The sequence below is a fragment of the Ylistrum balloti genome, unplaced genomic scaffold (assembly GCF_031769215.1).
Source record: "Ylistrum balloti isolate Yb309-2 unplaced genomic scaffold, AGI_CSIRO_Ybal_v1 Utg369568, whole genome shotgun sequence".
NCBI lineage: Eukaryota > Metazoa > Mollusca > Bivalvia > Pectinida > Pectinidae > Ylistrum > Ylistrum balloti.
In genome coordinates this window covers 841,335-857,814 of record NW_026781865.1, presented here as the reverse complement: position 1 = coordinate 857,814, position 16,480 = coordinate 841,335, and the positions used below count along the sequence as shown (strand labels likewise).

The following is a 16,480-nucleotide window of genomic DNA, read 5'->3' as shown; positions in this document are numbered from 1 at the left end:
AATGTGCAGTGAAACTTCTCTACAGTGTATGTGGGTATGTGTTTACTTACAGCATCTTCTACAGCTAAAGTGACCTCCTCCTTGAGTGTGTTCACTTGTAGTGTCATCTCCCCAGTAACAGTCATGTCCATTGATCGACGGTAAACCTACAACACAGAAAGTCGGTATTATACAATTTCCTTAGCATTTTCTGTTTTTGGAAAAATGCATTCACTAAAATGGAATGGAAATAACTAATTTAAAATGATTTAGAGAAAACGTCCACAGCAGTTAACAGACTGACTTTGAGATCTACAAATATCCTGTCTAAAATGCAAACTTGTCAGAGATGTTTTAGTTCCTCATATCTGTAAAAAGTTTCATCAATATAAAGACTAAAGATAACCCATTTTGCGTAATGACAAGTGACTGTTGGAGAGGGACAGATGGACAACACAAGTACCAGGTACCCTAATATGGATCACTAAAAACTTACATTGAGTGCCTTTTTAATGTCCTGGACGTTGAAGCGGCGAGGATGGAAGATACGAGCCAAGTAAACCTCTCGAGGATCAGCATGACGAGGGACAAGGATATCGCTATTCTCTTGAGGCTGAAGGATGACCTCACTCCAGTTATCTCCCCTTAATTGGCTATGTGAGAAGACATTCAATAAGTATAATTAGTATATATTTTTTTAGATGACTTCTGTACCGAGATCAACTTTCAACGTTGACAACTTGTCTATTGAGTTATCTGCCTACAGAGACAGCATGGCCTTGTAACAATGGACATGAACTGTCTGCAAAATTGCCTGGCATTCCTATAGACACAATCTGCCAAAAGAGGTACAGTGGAGTGCACTTATCATAATGTTTAATCCATTTAATAAATTTCCTCTGAAGATTAAATAAAAATAAATGTTTATAATGATATAGTACAACATGAGATATCGGTTATTATGTTATTTTTTCTGCCAAGATCAAACTTTGATCAGCCAAAATCTCAAGTAAATCTCAAGTAAGTGTCCCCATTATGACACTAATTAGTGCCTGAGGTCATCCACACACCTGTCCAGGTATACATCATACACAAAGGATGACTTGAGATCAGTGGGGGCAGTAAACAATAGAACCCGCCTTACCTGTGCTAGCAGCCAAATAAAAGATGTATAGTATAAGGTAACACTTATATTTTCTGTTTGAATTTTAATTGTATATTCTGAATGTTTTAACAAGAATGAGTGAATGAGTATATAGGTTATCCAATGTAGTGTCACCTAGTGGTCTTACTTGAGTTACCTACCCTGTCATGTTTCGAACCCTGGCTACACTTTCTCCAGTCTGATTGGTCCAGAGGGTCCAAAGGTGTTCTTCTGTTACAGAATAATCCACCAAATCTTCCTAAAACAAACATAAACTTCAATCCCCAACTCTGTACATGTGATCAACTTTCCATCGAATACAGATAAAATATTTCTCTCTAGAATCCTGCTAAATGATTTGATACATTCCTGTTACTGTTTGCTAGTTAGAAAACTGATAACGCACACTCAGCATTCAATACAGTAATAACCTAACTCACTTTTGGTCATAATCTGAAGTTTCTGATAACGCACACTCAGCATTCAATACCGTAATAACCTAACTCACTTTTGGTCATAATTTGAAGTTTCTGATAACAGACACTCAGCATTCAATACCGTAATAACCTAACTCAATTTTGGTGATAATTTGAAGTTTCTGATAACAGACACTCAGCATTCAATACCGTAATAACCTAACTCACTTTTGGTGATAATTTAAAGTAAAAAATTATCTGTCTGAGACTTAATAATACATGAAAGTCATCATCATTATCTGATATAGAATTCACAAATTTTTGAGCCCATTCAATGAAAATTTTTCTAAAATTGTTGTTTATTACAAGATGTCTCACTTTTTATCAGTGTAATCATTCATAATAAATGAATAAACATTCCTGCAGGCTGTGCATGCAACTAAAACCTAGAATGATGTCTAAATGGAGACATGTTAATGGAGACATGCGATATCAAAAATAGAATAAATCTACTTGAAAAATTAATTTCAATAAGAAGTCACCCAAGTCAAGTCTTCCCTTTGAAATCTTTTCTTTCAATGATCTGTTTTTTGTTTGCTAATTTTTTTTATGTTATCAGGTGTTTGGAATTGTTTCAAGCTTTAATTTTCAGTTGATAAAATACAGAAAACAGATTTATCTGGTTACAGACAGATTAGCAGAACACAGCTCTGGATTGCTTTCTGACAATCCAGTCCTACTTACTGGTGTGCCAAACACTGTAGCATTGTGGAAAACCTCCAGGCGACCATTCACCATATGGATTTGTACAAAACAAAACTGAAATAAACAAAATCCCATTAATTTCAAGCTCTTGGCACAAATCCGTAATTTGTGTTTGAAAAACCCACTTAATATGCATGTTCTCTTCACATAAATGAATATGAAAGTAGATGTGAAATAGTGACCACATTGTTCCCATTGGCAACTCCCATTGGCAACCAAGGAGAAGTTTGAAACATTTTATTGTATGAGACTTTGTTAAAAGGGGAACTCGTGATTCATGAAATAAACTTGAATTTCTGGCGACAGATATTTCAATCAATACCAACTGGCATTAGGCAGGGCTCTCCAAAATTAGTCTGAACATTTTGTGAAAATTCTAACTAAGATTCTTACAGTTAAACGGCCATAACTCTGAATTTCTTTTCTTCACAGAAATCTGAACTTGACTTGCATATTATCATGTACAACTATATCCATTGAAGAGCAAGCTTATTAATGGATATAGTGCCAACAGATATCTACGATAAAATTATCTTTGTGCTAATATAGAAAACATACAAATAGTTTTTACCCTCCCTCAAAACAATTCTTGATGTTTATTTCATTTCTGTCAGAGAAGTTTAAGTGTGCAAAGAGCTTTAAATCATTGATGTTTACCTAATTGCAAGGAAGTTTAAATAATGTTTACCTGATTTCTGTCAGGGAAGTTTAAGTACACACAAAGCTTTAAATCAATAGCATCACCACTCAAAACTTTCTTTATTGTATGTCCACTTCCTGAAAAGACAGAAAAAGAATTTTATCATTATGATGCATATATTAATATACTGTAAAGCATGGTGCTCTGAAACTACTGTATTCTCCTAAAGTAACCATAAGGAGATAACATACAAATTCTGATTAAAAAAGCAGGGTTAAGTATTTACTGCAAGGCAGCACAGTAGTAAAATCTTATACAACAAAAATAAGTATGGGCGCAGCAGGGGATGGAGGTGTGGAGTGGCTTATTGCTCAATAAATATTGCATGTTCTCAATATAATGGCCTCATTACCATAACCTGCCTGTAGAGTACTTCACTAACTATGACTTGCCTGTAGGATACTTTACTAACTATGACCTGCCTGTAGAGTACTTCACTAACTATGACTTGCCTGTAGGGTACTTTACTAACTATGACTTGCCTGTAGGGTACTTCACAAACTATGACTTGCCTGTAGGATACTTTACTAACTATGACCTGCCTGTAGGGTACTTTACTAACTATGACCTGCCTGTAGGGTACTTTACTAACTATGACTTGCCGGTAGGGTACTTCACTAACTATGACCTGCCTGTAGGATACTTTACTAACTATGACCTGCCTGTAGGGTACTTCACTAACTATGACCTGCCTGTAGGATACTTCACTAACTATGACCTGCCTGTAGGGTACTTCACTAACTATGACCTGCCTGTAGGGTACTTCACTAACTATGACCTGCCTGTAGGGTACTTCACTAACTATGACCTGCCTGTAGGGTACTTTACTAACTATGACTTGCCTGTAGGGTACTTCACTAACTATGACTTGCCTGTAGGATACTTTACCAACTATGACCTGCCTGTAGAGTACTTCACTAACTATGACTTGCCTGTAGGGTACTTTACTAACTATGACCTGCCTGTAGGGTACTTTACTAACTATGACCTGCCTGTAGGATACTTTACTAACTATGACTTGCCTGTAGGGTACTTCACTAACTATGACTTGCCTGTAGGGTACTTCACTAACTATGACCTGCCTGTAGGATACTTTACTAACTATGACCTGCCTGTAGGGTACTTTACTAACTATGACCTGCCTGTAGGGTACTTTACTAACTATGACCTACCTGTAGGGTACTTCACTAACTATGACTTGCCTGTAGGATACTTTACTAACTATGACCTGCCTGTAGGGTACTTTACTAACTATGACCTGCCTGTAAGGTACTTCACTAACTATGACCTGCCTGTAGGATACTTTACTAACTATGACCTGCCTGTAGGATACTTTACTAACTATGACCTGCCTGTAGGGTACTTTACTAACTATGACCTGCCTGTAAGGTACTTTACTAACTATGACCTGCCTGTAGGGTACATTAATAACTATGACCTGCCTGTAGGGTACTTTACTAAATATGAACTGCCTGTAGGGTACTTTACTAACTATGACCTGCCTGTAAGGTACTTTACTAACTATGGCCTGCCTGTAAGGTACTTTACTAACAATGACCTGGTGGTAGGGTACTTTACTAACTATGACCTGCCTGTAGGGTACTTTACTAACTATGCCCTGCCTGTAGGGTACTTTACTAACTATGACCTGCCTGTAGGGTACTTTACTAAGTATGCCCTGCCTGTAGGGTACTTTACTAACTATGACCTGCCTGTAAGGTACTTTACTAACTATGACCTGGTGGTAAGGTACTTTACTAAGTATGACCTGCCTGTAGGGTACTTTACTAACTATGCCCTGCCTGTAGGGTACTTTACTAACTATGACCTGCCTGTAGGGTACTTTACTAACTATGACTTGCCTGTAGGGTACTTTACTATCTATGACCTGCCGGTAGGGTACTTTAACTATGACTTGCCTGTAAGGTACTTCACTAACTTAGACTTACCTGTGACTGGTTGAACATGTTGAAGGTCTGGACAACATTCTAGCAGGTTGTAAGCAAGGATACATTCTCTGGTCTAGGAAAACACAAGTTTGATACAGGCAATGAATGCATCTTAATCAAATGTGTAGTAGCTACAGATCCAGCAATGAAAATGTGAAAAGTGAAATTTACCTTCCAAAACATTGATATACACAATCCCTGTTAATATAAGAGTATAAATTTTGGTGGGGGTTTTACTTTCACTGAATTTATGGTTACTTTTAATCCACAAATGTCTGTCCACAGGAAAAATAAAGGACATCAACCGTAGTACAAGTGGACTTAGTGCATTACATTTATTTACACAGTTAAGTGCCAATAAAAATTGAACATTTTTGTAAAACTACGAAATTTTAACCCTGGAAAATATTTGACTTTACATTACTTTGTGTATTTTGAATTTAAATTATATTGAAACAGCAAGAGTTGGAACCCTGATACATGTAACGAAGCTTTTAGTCAGTAAGTATTAAGATACACAGGCATACATCCTTAATAAAACAAAATCAAAAATATATGTGGTAATTACCAATTAAGAAATAAAATTGATCTCTAAATCATCAATTTTTTCACAATAATAATAAGATAAAGTAATAGTGAGTTTATACCTTGGTTGACCATATTCTCAATTTGTGGTCCCTACAAACAGCGAAGATGTAGACATCTCCTCGGAACATTTGTATGACCATACTGGTAGCGGAATCTGTAGCCTCCTGTCCACTCCTGTAGGAAAATTACATTGGAAGGCACTTCATACAGACACAAACTACAGCAGGTTTGGGTGTCCACCAATATTATTTATCTTAAATACAAAATCCTTTTCAAAACGTGTTCCAACCTGACTTTTGACCATTTAAATTAGAATGATGACCCTAAAATTTTTAAGTGTAAAACTTAATCTTGCTTAAACTACAGTACAAAAGTATATACAAATTCAATCTTTATTCTTTTCGAGAAGTGTTCATGAAAAGTCCTGGGCATAGCATTTTGACCTGAAAAGGGGATAAAAGTTTAACTTTTAACCGTAAAGGACGACCGTTGACATATATATGTCACCCATGTCTTCCAAACTTCATTCTACAATAGACATACTATTCATTTACCTGATAAGTCCACTAAATAACTTTTGCATCATGGAAGACTGTCGCAGATCAAACTGTTGAACAACACCTTCAAGACAAACAAAACAAAGTATATGTACTTTATCATACAGTAAATTGATTTCCTCCTCATCCCACCAATCCATTCCATAAAAAAATGGTTAAGATAATCAGAACCTAAACAAGTGATTCTTCTTTTTCTAAAACTTAAAAATAAAATCAAAAATGTTTCCAAAGACTCAGATATACAACTGATTAACACATATCTTTAACTACATTGACAACACAGTGGTTTTTGTTTTGGTTGGTGCATTTACATACTTTTATTTTCAGTCTGAATCTTCCATATGTTTAACACAAGATTTGAGCTAACACTCGCTCCTAACTGGTATAGTATTATTTCTTTATTTTGTATAATATTATATCACATAGCTACACATTACTTTTGAATAAATTGCTGAAATAGTGTATTGTTATTCTCCTCTTTCGATAACCAGGCATGCACAGTGGTGAATCGATGACCCAAATAGCTTCATTTTTACTTCTAATGGCAATATACCATACAAAATCTTATAGTAAGCCTTGAAACTCATATAACCCAGACAAATTTAAGTCTTTTCTCAAAGAACCTACAAACAACAAGGGAAAACCAACATGATTTCTTCAGGACTGTACCTTGGACCTGAGGGGGTGGCATTTTGATGAGGAGGATGTTTCCTGTGTTACTTGAAAATGAAAACAATGCATCTCCATCACTGTTGAGGAAGGTGGCAGCACTATGAAGGTGAGAAGTCACACTGCCCCCTGGATTCAACATATGCATGTTTTTGGAGTCAGCTGCAGTCATCAGGGAGGCATCAAAGAAAATAGACTGTACAACCTGATCTGATGAACAGCCAATATCCTGTAAATATATACAAATGATAAATTACCTGTCTATCCTTATTAGTAATGTAATAAATCTGTATAAAAGCAGACATGTTTCATTAATCCATCTGAAATGTCAAATAATCATTAATCGATTATACATACAAACAATGCAGTTTTTTTAAATACCTATGTTAAATCCTGCAGCTATGTAAAAACATGGCACTACTATTTATATAGACAACTCTTCTGTTGAAATATCTCCTTAAACCAATATCTCCTTAAACCAATACTGAGTTAAAGTCAAAGTCAAAATTCAAAGATATTTTGTCTTCACTGGAAAAAAATAAATGGTTCTTTGGTCAATATTTTATCATTGTTAACTTGGCTTACTTGCATACCTACATGCCAAGAAAATAGAAGCCTTGCCCAAAATGTAATTTTAGTTCCATTTAAAACAAAGCATTTAAAAAGAATTCCTTAAAGTGGGAATGATTTTACTGTGTTTCCAAACAGCAAAACCTTTCTCTTTCTTATCACACAACCTGGTTATTCAGTAAACTAGTAGCGTATGTTCTTGACCCCCTAAAATTAGTTTTGACATGAGTTTGATGGGACATGTCTAACTTTTTTTATTCTTAAGATTTGTAGTTTGACTGCTAAAATTGCCAAATGACAAAGGTCAACTGAATGACCAGCAGCACAATGATTGTGATTATTATTGAAATGTACACAATAATTATCTTCTATCAGACTTGCCATTCTCTGCAGACGTGAGGGGTGAGGGAAGATGAGGCGGTGAACACTGGCTACGGTTGACACCAGGATGATGACATTGCCATGTGACTCCCACACTGTCACACCACCAAAGATCTGAGTATCCTGGAACTTGAATCTCACTTGAGACCCCAGGAGGTTAAAGTCCAGACTCTGCTCCACCAACTCCAGCACATCATTACTTGTTCTCCTGAAGTAGACAGTTTTTCCAGTAATGACCATGTTATCAGTGATTACTTAAATAACATCATGATAATGTGACTTGTAATAACAGCTCTTTCCCTATATAAAGCTATTGATAATTTTTTAATCGCCTAAAAAAGTGTGAAACATGTCATATGCATAAATTATCAAAAACAATAATTTTCATGGTATACAATTGAACAAGTTCATACATTGTTGAAAAAACAGATAAATGTGTTAGCAACTTTATACCTTAGTTTTCCTAAGATAAATTACAAACAATTTTTTCTTAGCTTTTTGTTTTTCTTATCATTATATTTCAATAAAATAAGGCACCAGTACCGGTATTTAGATAAATATTTTTTATAAACTTTATATTTGCTTTTAAGCACTAACTTTATGAAAAAAAATTATACCACAAAAAAGAATAATGATAACAACAAAAACCCTAGATATAAGCCAGATTTAGATGTTTTTATATTACCGTTGAAATATAAAAATGTCCCTCATACATAACATTTAGTGAAAACACATACCACTAACACATTTTACAGGGCAACATTTTTTTGTCAGGCTTAGGCATCCTGCCTTTATATAATGAATAAATTATACTTGCCAATAGATAAAACGGTTCCGTACTGCTGACTGAGGAAGACCACTGTCCTGATAAGAGAAGCCACCACAACTGTCTGGCACCTTCAGATCTTGCAGTGTGCTGGCTGAAGCACCTTAAAAAGTCAACATTAAATGATTCAGAGTTGATTCATGGACCTATATATTAATTCATGGTAGAGTTGACAGTATGTGGACTCATCCACAGTATGAGTGTTCTTAAGAGATTTTGTTGTCTGTAAAGAATAAAGACTGAAGCAAGTTCCTGTAGAGAGGTGAACAAGAATATCTGATAGGACAGTGACTATTTGAACAATTTTGTAGAAAATCAATAATTGAAACTGCTTTATGAGGACCTATAGGGTTTCCATATCTGAGCTAGTGTTACAACATCAATCTAGGTTTTATACATATATGCATGGTTCTTCATTTTTTTCTGAATATATTTTTGGTTGCCACTTTATAATCCTGATCATTTATGGTTTTTGCCTAAAATTGTAAGTCAATGGTGCCTGGTCAACGATTTATAATGTGCAAGACATTTCGTTTAAACAACAGAAATTGATGCAACAGAGGTTAAAGATTCTCTCGGAAGCAGAAATGCATGGAAGGTAAGTGCTCTGCACTACCCAAAGCTAATGCTAATGAAAAATACTTTGACAAAATTTCTGCTTTCCTGAATTTATTTGACATACTTTTTAAAGAGTTTTACTGAATATAACGATGTTTTTGCATCAATGAAATGGGCATGATTTAAATTTTATTTACTTTACAACAACCAGTTTTACTACATCACAAAGAAATAGCGTCACGATAACTGAATGATTGATACCTCGATATAGCAGGCCAAATTTTCTTCACTCCTTGATTCACTAGTCATGGCTAGTTAACCAACAAGAGCAAACGATTCAGCATGTTGTTGAAACCATTTGTTATGATGACTTAAACACAACAATGAATGACGGTGTCTTGAATTTTCTTAGGATGAAATATGACATAGAATGCTATTGCATGCTAACGATTGGATGCCTTGAATGAAAACATCAGTAAATAAAGGGGCCGGTGTTCTTAACTTTTAGTGCCCGACATCTAAAGAAGGATTTAACTTCCCAAAGTATGACTGATGACAGAAATGGATCGAAATCAAACCGTGAAAATGAACTGTTACCAACCAGTGTTCACCGTAATTTCTTTCCATTTTGACGAGGGGCTTGAGGGAACAACGACTTCTCGGAAAGACTTCCCACTCATGCTTTCCGCCATTTTTCAAACTCTCAAACTACCGGAAGATGAATTATTTTATTCTTCATCAAAGATATATGTATTTTATGCAGCTAGTTCAGATATATTTTATCGACAGAGGTAAATAACAACAACGACATTAAAACAGCATATTTTCCAAAAACACATAAAAATAAACTTTGGTGCGAGGATATATTATCGACGACTTCCTGTTACCATTTGCGGCGTGGATGGAGATAATAAGGAATATATCTGTGACAATTTGCTGTTTTTAAGCATTTCATATTTTACTCATTGGCACAGTTATAATGCCAAAGTAAGTATCTTACTCTCATCCTTTATTTTACGTTTCCTTGCATAAAGAAATACCAGCATATTTCTGTCATTTCCACAGTTGTGTCGACGCGTGCACAAAGTCGTAGGACCGACGATGTAGGATTATTCGTCCCAGCTTTTATGATTGTTCTTTTCCTAGTTGTCGTGGAAGTTTGTTTTATTCATATATGCGTTTTTTAGTCAAGTAATAAGTTGCAATTCTGTTTTATTTTGATTTATTTTTTTTTTTTGCTACTTATGGAGACATTTATGTGACCATCACATCACAAAGCCAATTTTTATATCATTTGTCGGACGATTCGCCCCATATTTAAAAACATTAATTGCTTTGGTTAGATGGTTCATGTGACTGAAATCAATTCGCTTTCGTTCAAGATTAGGTTATTCAATTTGATAAACTTCTTTTATATTTTATTATGACAAAAGTAAAATGTCAGTAATTGCTGTACTGACATCTGAAGCATTCGAAATTAAAAATCTCCTGTCTGCTGAGTGAGGGCATGGTTAAAATTGAAGCAGTTAGGAAGAATAACAGTTTAACTCCATGAATGTATTTTAGCCCTTGATTCCAGTCTACCAAATGTTGAATGAGCAAGACCGTCCCACTACCTCCTTTTCTTCATGACATTCATGATGTATATAAACATTTTTGCTTTTGTTTTATCAAAATAGCAAGAAACCACACTGATTTCAATATACATAGTTGTTGATTTTTATGTTCATAGATTTAACTCTAGTAATTACAGATGAGTGAAAACATTAGAGGCATGGTTCTCAAGTTATATACTTTGAAATATAAGGAGGTATTGCATGATTTCGATTTGTACTGTTATATGTATGGAAATTTGTGTTTTGACAGAGTTCATGAACTGCAAACCAATACAAAAGGTTAATGGAATGCCTAAATAGTTTGAACTAGTGCTGTTGTTGTTCAAGAAAAAATCATCCTGAATGTTAAATTTTTGAAAAAGTTCTCTTACATATGAAATCTTGGACTAATGCAAAAGTGACAAAGGCCTATGCTTCTTAATGTAAGAGGGGGACACAATAGCTCTGTCAGAGTGTTTGCTTACATCGCATCACATGAAGATCTGAGGTGGGGGGTTATATGTTGTCTACCCATAGTAGTTGTGTTTCATAAGAAGCTTGTGAGAAATGGACTGGCCCATGCTGACATGACTGTGTCCTTGGGCAAGACACTCTACTCATATTGCTCTGAATGGCTTGTTGCATGTTGTTCAGTGAGCCAGAAGCTACTTAAAGGAGACCCCATATCAAAATCATTATGGCTGTTCATGGGGCAATAAATCCAATAATCTTAATTTTAAAAAAAGTGATGACAGTAAGCATTGTGAAACTCTGGATATTTCTGGACTATCCATCTTTTTGCAACCCCAGTCTTTGCTTGGTATTTACAATATATTATACAAATAAGTAATGGGACTCCCCAAAATTTTGAAATTGAACCCTGGGCAAAACAAAGAAAGCTTTGTGTTTCTTTAATTACAGCTATCATACCATATTTTCTTTTTTTCCAGATACTACTGTGATTATTGTGATACATATCTGACCCATGACTCAGTAAGTATAAAGAATGTACATGTTTTAATATAGGTCCATTAGACAAATGAATCGGCCTATTTTACTATATAAGTGACAGGATATATACATTATCCAGTGAGTAAATTCTATAATTTCATTTGAGATCCAATATGTATGTTGCACAATTCCAACCCTATGAATGTTGTATCATTGTAGGTGAATTAAAATGATTAAATTTACATTGTGATTTTAAAGCTAAATATTTGCTCGAATATTGATTACCTGAATTCTGTTCATACAGCCTTCAGTAAGAAAAACACATTGCAATGGAAGAAAACACAAAGAAAATGTGAGGTTATTCTACCAGAAGTGGTTAGAGGAGCAGGTACAAAAGCTGGTGGACGATACAAGTAAGTCATCTACTTCTGTGTTAGTGAAAATGTTAGAGTTTCATCCAGTTGAAGTTGTCAGAGTTTTAAGTTTTGAAATTATAACTAGAGATACCAGTAGATCATGGACTGCCAAATCCTATATTTTTGTTAAACTCAATTTGCTGATTTTTAAAAAAATATAGTTTTGTGGACACTTATCTTGTGGATTATTAAAAATCATTAAGTTTTATAGTAATTTTAACAGACATATAAGTTTGTGTATTTAGATTACTCTCAAAATCAAATAAAATAAATCCCTTCAGAAATGAAGGATTTCATAGTAATTCAAACTCTAAAAAAAAATTGAACAAGGACAAAATAAAAACAAAGGAAATATTTACCTGGAGGATCTTGAAAAAAAGTATGTGAAAAATATGATAAGGTGTCAAAGGAAGGGTACAGCAAAGCAAGCATATACTTGGGTTGTTCAATGAACATTTTGATATGTAATTATTGTGTTGAGGTTAAATAAAGATCAACTGGAGGTATAAAGAGGAAGTTCAGTTTGAAGTTTAGGGATTGTCCATTCCGATATTGTAAAGATAAAAAATATCTAACTTTAAATTTGTATATCATTTAAAGGATTAGTCCTGAATAATTATATTATGGTGAAATCTGACTTTAAGTGACAATCTTATTTATTAGTTATGTAAATTACATATAGTTAGAAAGTATGGCTTTTGATATAAAGTGTGGTTGGCTATCTATTTATAAATAAAGACTTCTTTAATCTACTGTATATTATATCCAACTTCAAATTGAAATGGCAAAACCTAAGTTCTTTTTTAATAGTTTTCTAGTGATTTGTTACATTTTGAATGAAATTATTTTCTTCATTTTCAAAGGAAGATAGTATACTTTGCATTTTTTAATGGTAGATATGTAAATTTTACATTTTTCTTTTTCAAGTTATTGATTTTTCCAGAAAGCACTAATCATTCAGATCTTTTTAATGGACTTTAATTCTCTGTTTCAGCTGCTGCGTTCAAAGCTGGTAAGATAGCGTCCAACCCATTCCAGTCGGGAGGGGGAGGTGCAGGAGGAGCCATGGCCCCACCCCCATCTGGTATATCTCCCACTGAACACCGTATTATCCGGGCTATAACTCGCTTACTGTCGTGTCAATTTCTTTGGACAATTTTTTTGTAAAACTGAATCAAATATAAACGCGCGTTGGTGTACTCTCTTGACCCCTACAATATCCATTTTGCCCTCAAGCCCTCCCCCGACTGATGTCGGACAGGTAACATGGTTTCTTTTATTTTTCACAATTAAAGGTACCAGGTAGACAAAAGTCAGGTAAATATTTTGATTGACTTTGTATCTATATGACACTGTTGACTTTGTATTTGGTTCCACATCGTGACAACCTGCCATGTATACCTAGTGCAGCTTACCTGGTACAGTGGCAGTGTTATATGAGACTGTAAGAACTAAAAAAAATTGAGTTAAACAGATTTCATTTTTGCCAGCCCAGTTACAGTGGAAACATCTACAAAGGTGAATAAATCTATTATTATCTTTTTCTTTACCTTGTTTATTTTTTATATTGATTTCCTTATTTAAACTTTCAAGTTGTCACTTCTTTTCTACTCAGTTATTTTGTTTGTCATTAATTTCTCATTTCAAATGAAAAAATTTAAACATACATATTAACTGAACACTCATACTCAGAACATAATTACATGATCTAGTGTTATGATATGAAACGTAATAAATTGGACATATAATGAAACCGCAGACGTCTGATTGAAATGCGGTTATAGTCCGGAAAATACGGTTTGCTTCAATCAAGACTTTTTATGCTTGTGTCATTTATCTGGAAAAAGTATTGTGATATTGAATATGTACTTTCACAAACTTTTAATGTTTTCGTAGTATTGATCTGAAAAAAAGATTCAGTACAATAATGACATTAGTATTGGTAGAGTGTTGAACAATATAATACTCAAATGTTTATGTATGTATAGAACTTTATTGTTCCTTTTCTTAATGAAACCTTATTGTAATTTCAGGTAACAAAACATCCAAACCACAGAATGCTCCAGCTGCTGCTGGACCCCCAATGGCAAGCCCTATGGGAGGCCCCATGGGTGGTCCAGTTCCCCTTATGGGGCCCCCTCACGGAGGTCCTATGCCTCCTATGATGCCAGGTATGGTCTTGAAATAATTCTCTTTGTTTTAGTAAAAAAAATTGGGCTACAGAAACAAATTTTTCAAAGATCAGTGATATAATAGCCACATGAATGGTAAAAATGTGTTGAGAGATTTGAAGCTATTGTCATATTCCACTTATAAACCTGACTCATAGCTGAATTGTTACTTCTCATTAGTAAAGTGAATGAAGTAAGTAGCCACATTTACGGGGTGTTGGGATTGGCATAAGGTAGGTATGCAGATGGGGTTTGACTTGTAGAGAAGAACCTCCAACATGAAAGAAAACACAATGTGACATTATCATGCATTGTGATAGAACTATTGGTTACAAAGAAATGGATAAAGCTTGTTGAGACAAGTGTTAAGAAAAGTTTTATCTGGTTCTGATTCCAGGTCTTTATTGTAAGATGTATATCCGTTGTGCCTAATTAGTCTAAATCTGTAACACATACACGCTATTTTATAAAGGTATCTCTCTTGGCGTTGTAATGATGACATCCATTATTATCTCCGTATCAAGATATTAGCTAATTTATGAGGTTCCTCGTTATGTATGGAAAAAAGTGAGGATGGGGACATAACCATTACAGCTGAACCAAGTTGGAAAAAAACTGACTTTTGTTGTGTGTATAATGGTATGTATTTTGTTTTGTAGGTATGCGACCACCCATGGGACCAATGATGGGACCTCCAATGCATCCTATGGGCATGGCCATCCGACCGGGACCCTTAATTCAGGGGCCGCCACGAAAATAAACATCCACTTTATCAAACTCATTTGGGAGAAAGAACTTACAGGAATGATCATTCATGAAGAAGTAGAGAATTGTCTTTGTTTCTAGAGTTTCAAGACATTTTTGATGATGGTGGTTTGCCATGACTTACAGCTTGAAGTTACAGCAGAAATTTGTAATATCATAAATTACTGCTTATTTCAATGATCTGGCATAAGTGGTCTTTTTATCATTGGAGTTTAGAAACTAGTGTCAAAGTTGGTCTGTATTTCTGCAAAATGATTGTGTCTGTTTGTGGTTAGAATGCCAGAGTGAGAGAACGTGTGAAAAAGAGCTTGGTTGATGAATGTATTGTAAGAAAGATTTCATGAATTTACTCATGTGTGTAATAAAGTAATTGTAAATCTTACTGAAAGCAGAAATTTGTAATATCATAAATTACTGCTTATTTCAATGATCTGGCATAAGTGGTCTTTTTATCATTGGAGTTTAGAAACTAGTGTCAAAGTTGGTCTGTATTTCTGCAAAATGATTGTGTCTGTTTGTGGTTAGAATGCCAGAGTGAGAGAACGTGTGAAAAAGAGCTTGGTTGATGAATGTATTGTAAGAAAGATTTCATGAATTTACTCATTGTAAGGAAGATTTTTTGTTATGTGTGTAATAAAGTAATTGTAAATCTTACTGTGCTTGTGTTATTTACTTTGTGATGATTGTCCTATATATTAGAACATTCCACCACCCAAAGAATATTACCAGGAAACAAGCGAGTTCTGTCCTTCATTCTGAGACATTTTCCAGAAAATATTTTGGAAACAAAAAGAAAGTTTTAGTTAAGTGACAAAATTAAAATCCAGTACTGACAAATACTAAAGAAAGTTTCCATAGTTGATTGTGAGATAGCAAAGTCAGCTTACTTCTTCAGAAACCCCTGATATTTTTAGTACCATCCTAAATACAGCACCATGGACCCAAAACCAGCACATAAACTGTGTTTACTTTTGTAAGCTTGGCAATCACCTCGACATTGAAATAATGGAAAACTCATCTGAAGTATTTCTATAACTGAACCTTGTATTAAGTTTGATCATTCACTAGAAATGTTGTTAGAGTGAAGACATTGAGTCTGGATGTGGCATGGAAAACCCCTAGAACTTGATTTCTGAGAATGTTGCACATCAAGTATGTAGTTTAAAATACAGGAAAGTCCATCATAATAGGGATGCTTCTCGGAATGATATAATACTGTTTATCGTTTTTCACACGCGAACTTGATTCGTGTTGAAAGGTACTATTCACTTGTGCGTCCTTTGTTGGAATGATTGTAAAACGATGCTGTTGATGTGTGTTTTACAAACCTTACATGTGCTCGAAAATTGTATCCACAGGCTTTGTCAACACTCAGTGGAAAGAGACAGAATCTAATTTTGCTCTATTCTTTAGTGTTCGATAAATTCGCCATGATGAAATAAAGAGAATTACCCATAGATCTGCCAAAGCGTCACTGAAA

At 34.7% G+C, this 16,480-nt stretch overlaps 2 protein-coding genes across 3 annotated transcripts in view; one reads left to right on the top strand and one right to left on the bottom strand.

The window, feature by feature from the left end:
• LOC132558373 (nuclear pore complex protein Nup160-like) overlaps positions 1-9,794 on the bottom strand; it is a 28,859-nt gene extending 19,065 nt beyond the window's left edge. Inside the window, exons 1-12 of the mRNA XM_060222958.1 lie at positions 9,704-9,794; positions 8,536-8,647; positions 7,719-7,926; positions 6,768-6,996; positions 6,096-6,162; positions 5,601-5,715; positions 4,954-5,026; positions 2,993-3,081; positions 2,284-2,358; positions 1,285-1,382; positions 476-632; positions 51-146 (exon numbers count right to left, since the gene is read on the bottom strand). Of these exons, the coding sequence (XP_060078941.1) occupies positions 51-146; positions 476-632; positions 1,285-1,382; positions 2,284-2,358; positions 2,993-3,081; positions 4,954-5,026; positions 5,601-5,715; positions 6,096-6,162; positions 6,768-6,996; positions 7,719-7,926; positions 8,536-8,647; positions 9,704-9,794 (1,410 nt within the window). The remainder of the gene's footprint in view (positions 1-50; positions 147-475; positions 633-1,284; positions 1,383-2,283; positions 2,359-2,992; positions 3,082-4,953; positions 5,027-5,600; positions 5,716-6,095; positions 6,163-6,767; positions 6,997-7,718; positions 7,927-8,535; positions 8,648-9,703) is intronic.
• Positions 9,795-10,001: 207 nt separating this feature from the next.
• LOC132559100 (U1 small nuclear ribonucleoprotein C-like) lies at positions 10,002-15,345 on the top strand. Of its 2 annotated transcripts, none has more exons than XM_060223816.1 (6): positions 10,002-10,089; positions 11,648-11,690; positions 11,953-12,061; positions 13,059-13,076; positions 14,098-14,235; positions 14,895-15,345. In XM_060223816.1, the coding sequence occupies exons 1-6, from the start codon at positions 10,082-10,084 to the stop codon at positions 14,993-14,995; spliced, it is 417 nt and encodes a 138-aa protein (XP_060079799.1). In that variant the 5' UTR covers positions 10,002-10,081; the 3' UTR covers positions 14,996-15,345. The 2 variants fall into 2 exon arrangements, with proteins under 2 accessions (XP_060079799.1, XP_060079727.1); XM_060223744.1 differs by having other exon boundaries at positions 13,059-13,148.
• Positions 15,346-16,480: the final 1,135 nt, after the last annotated feature.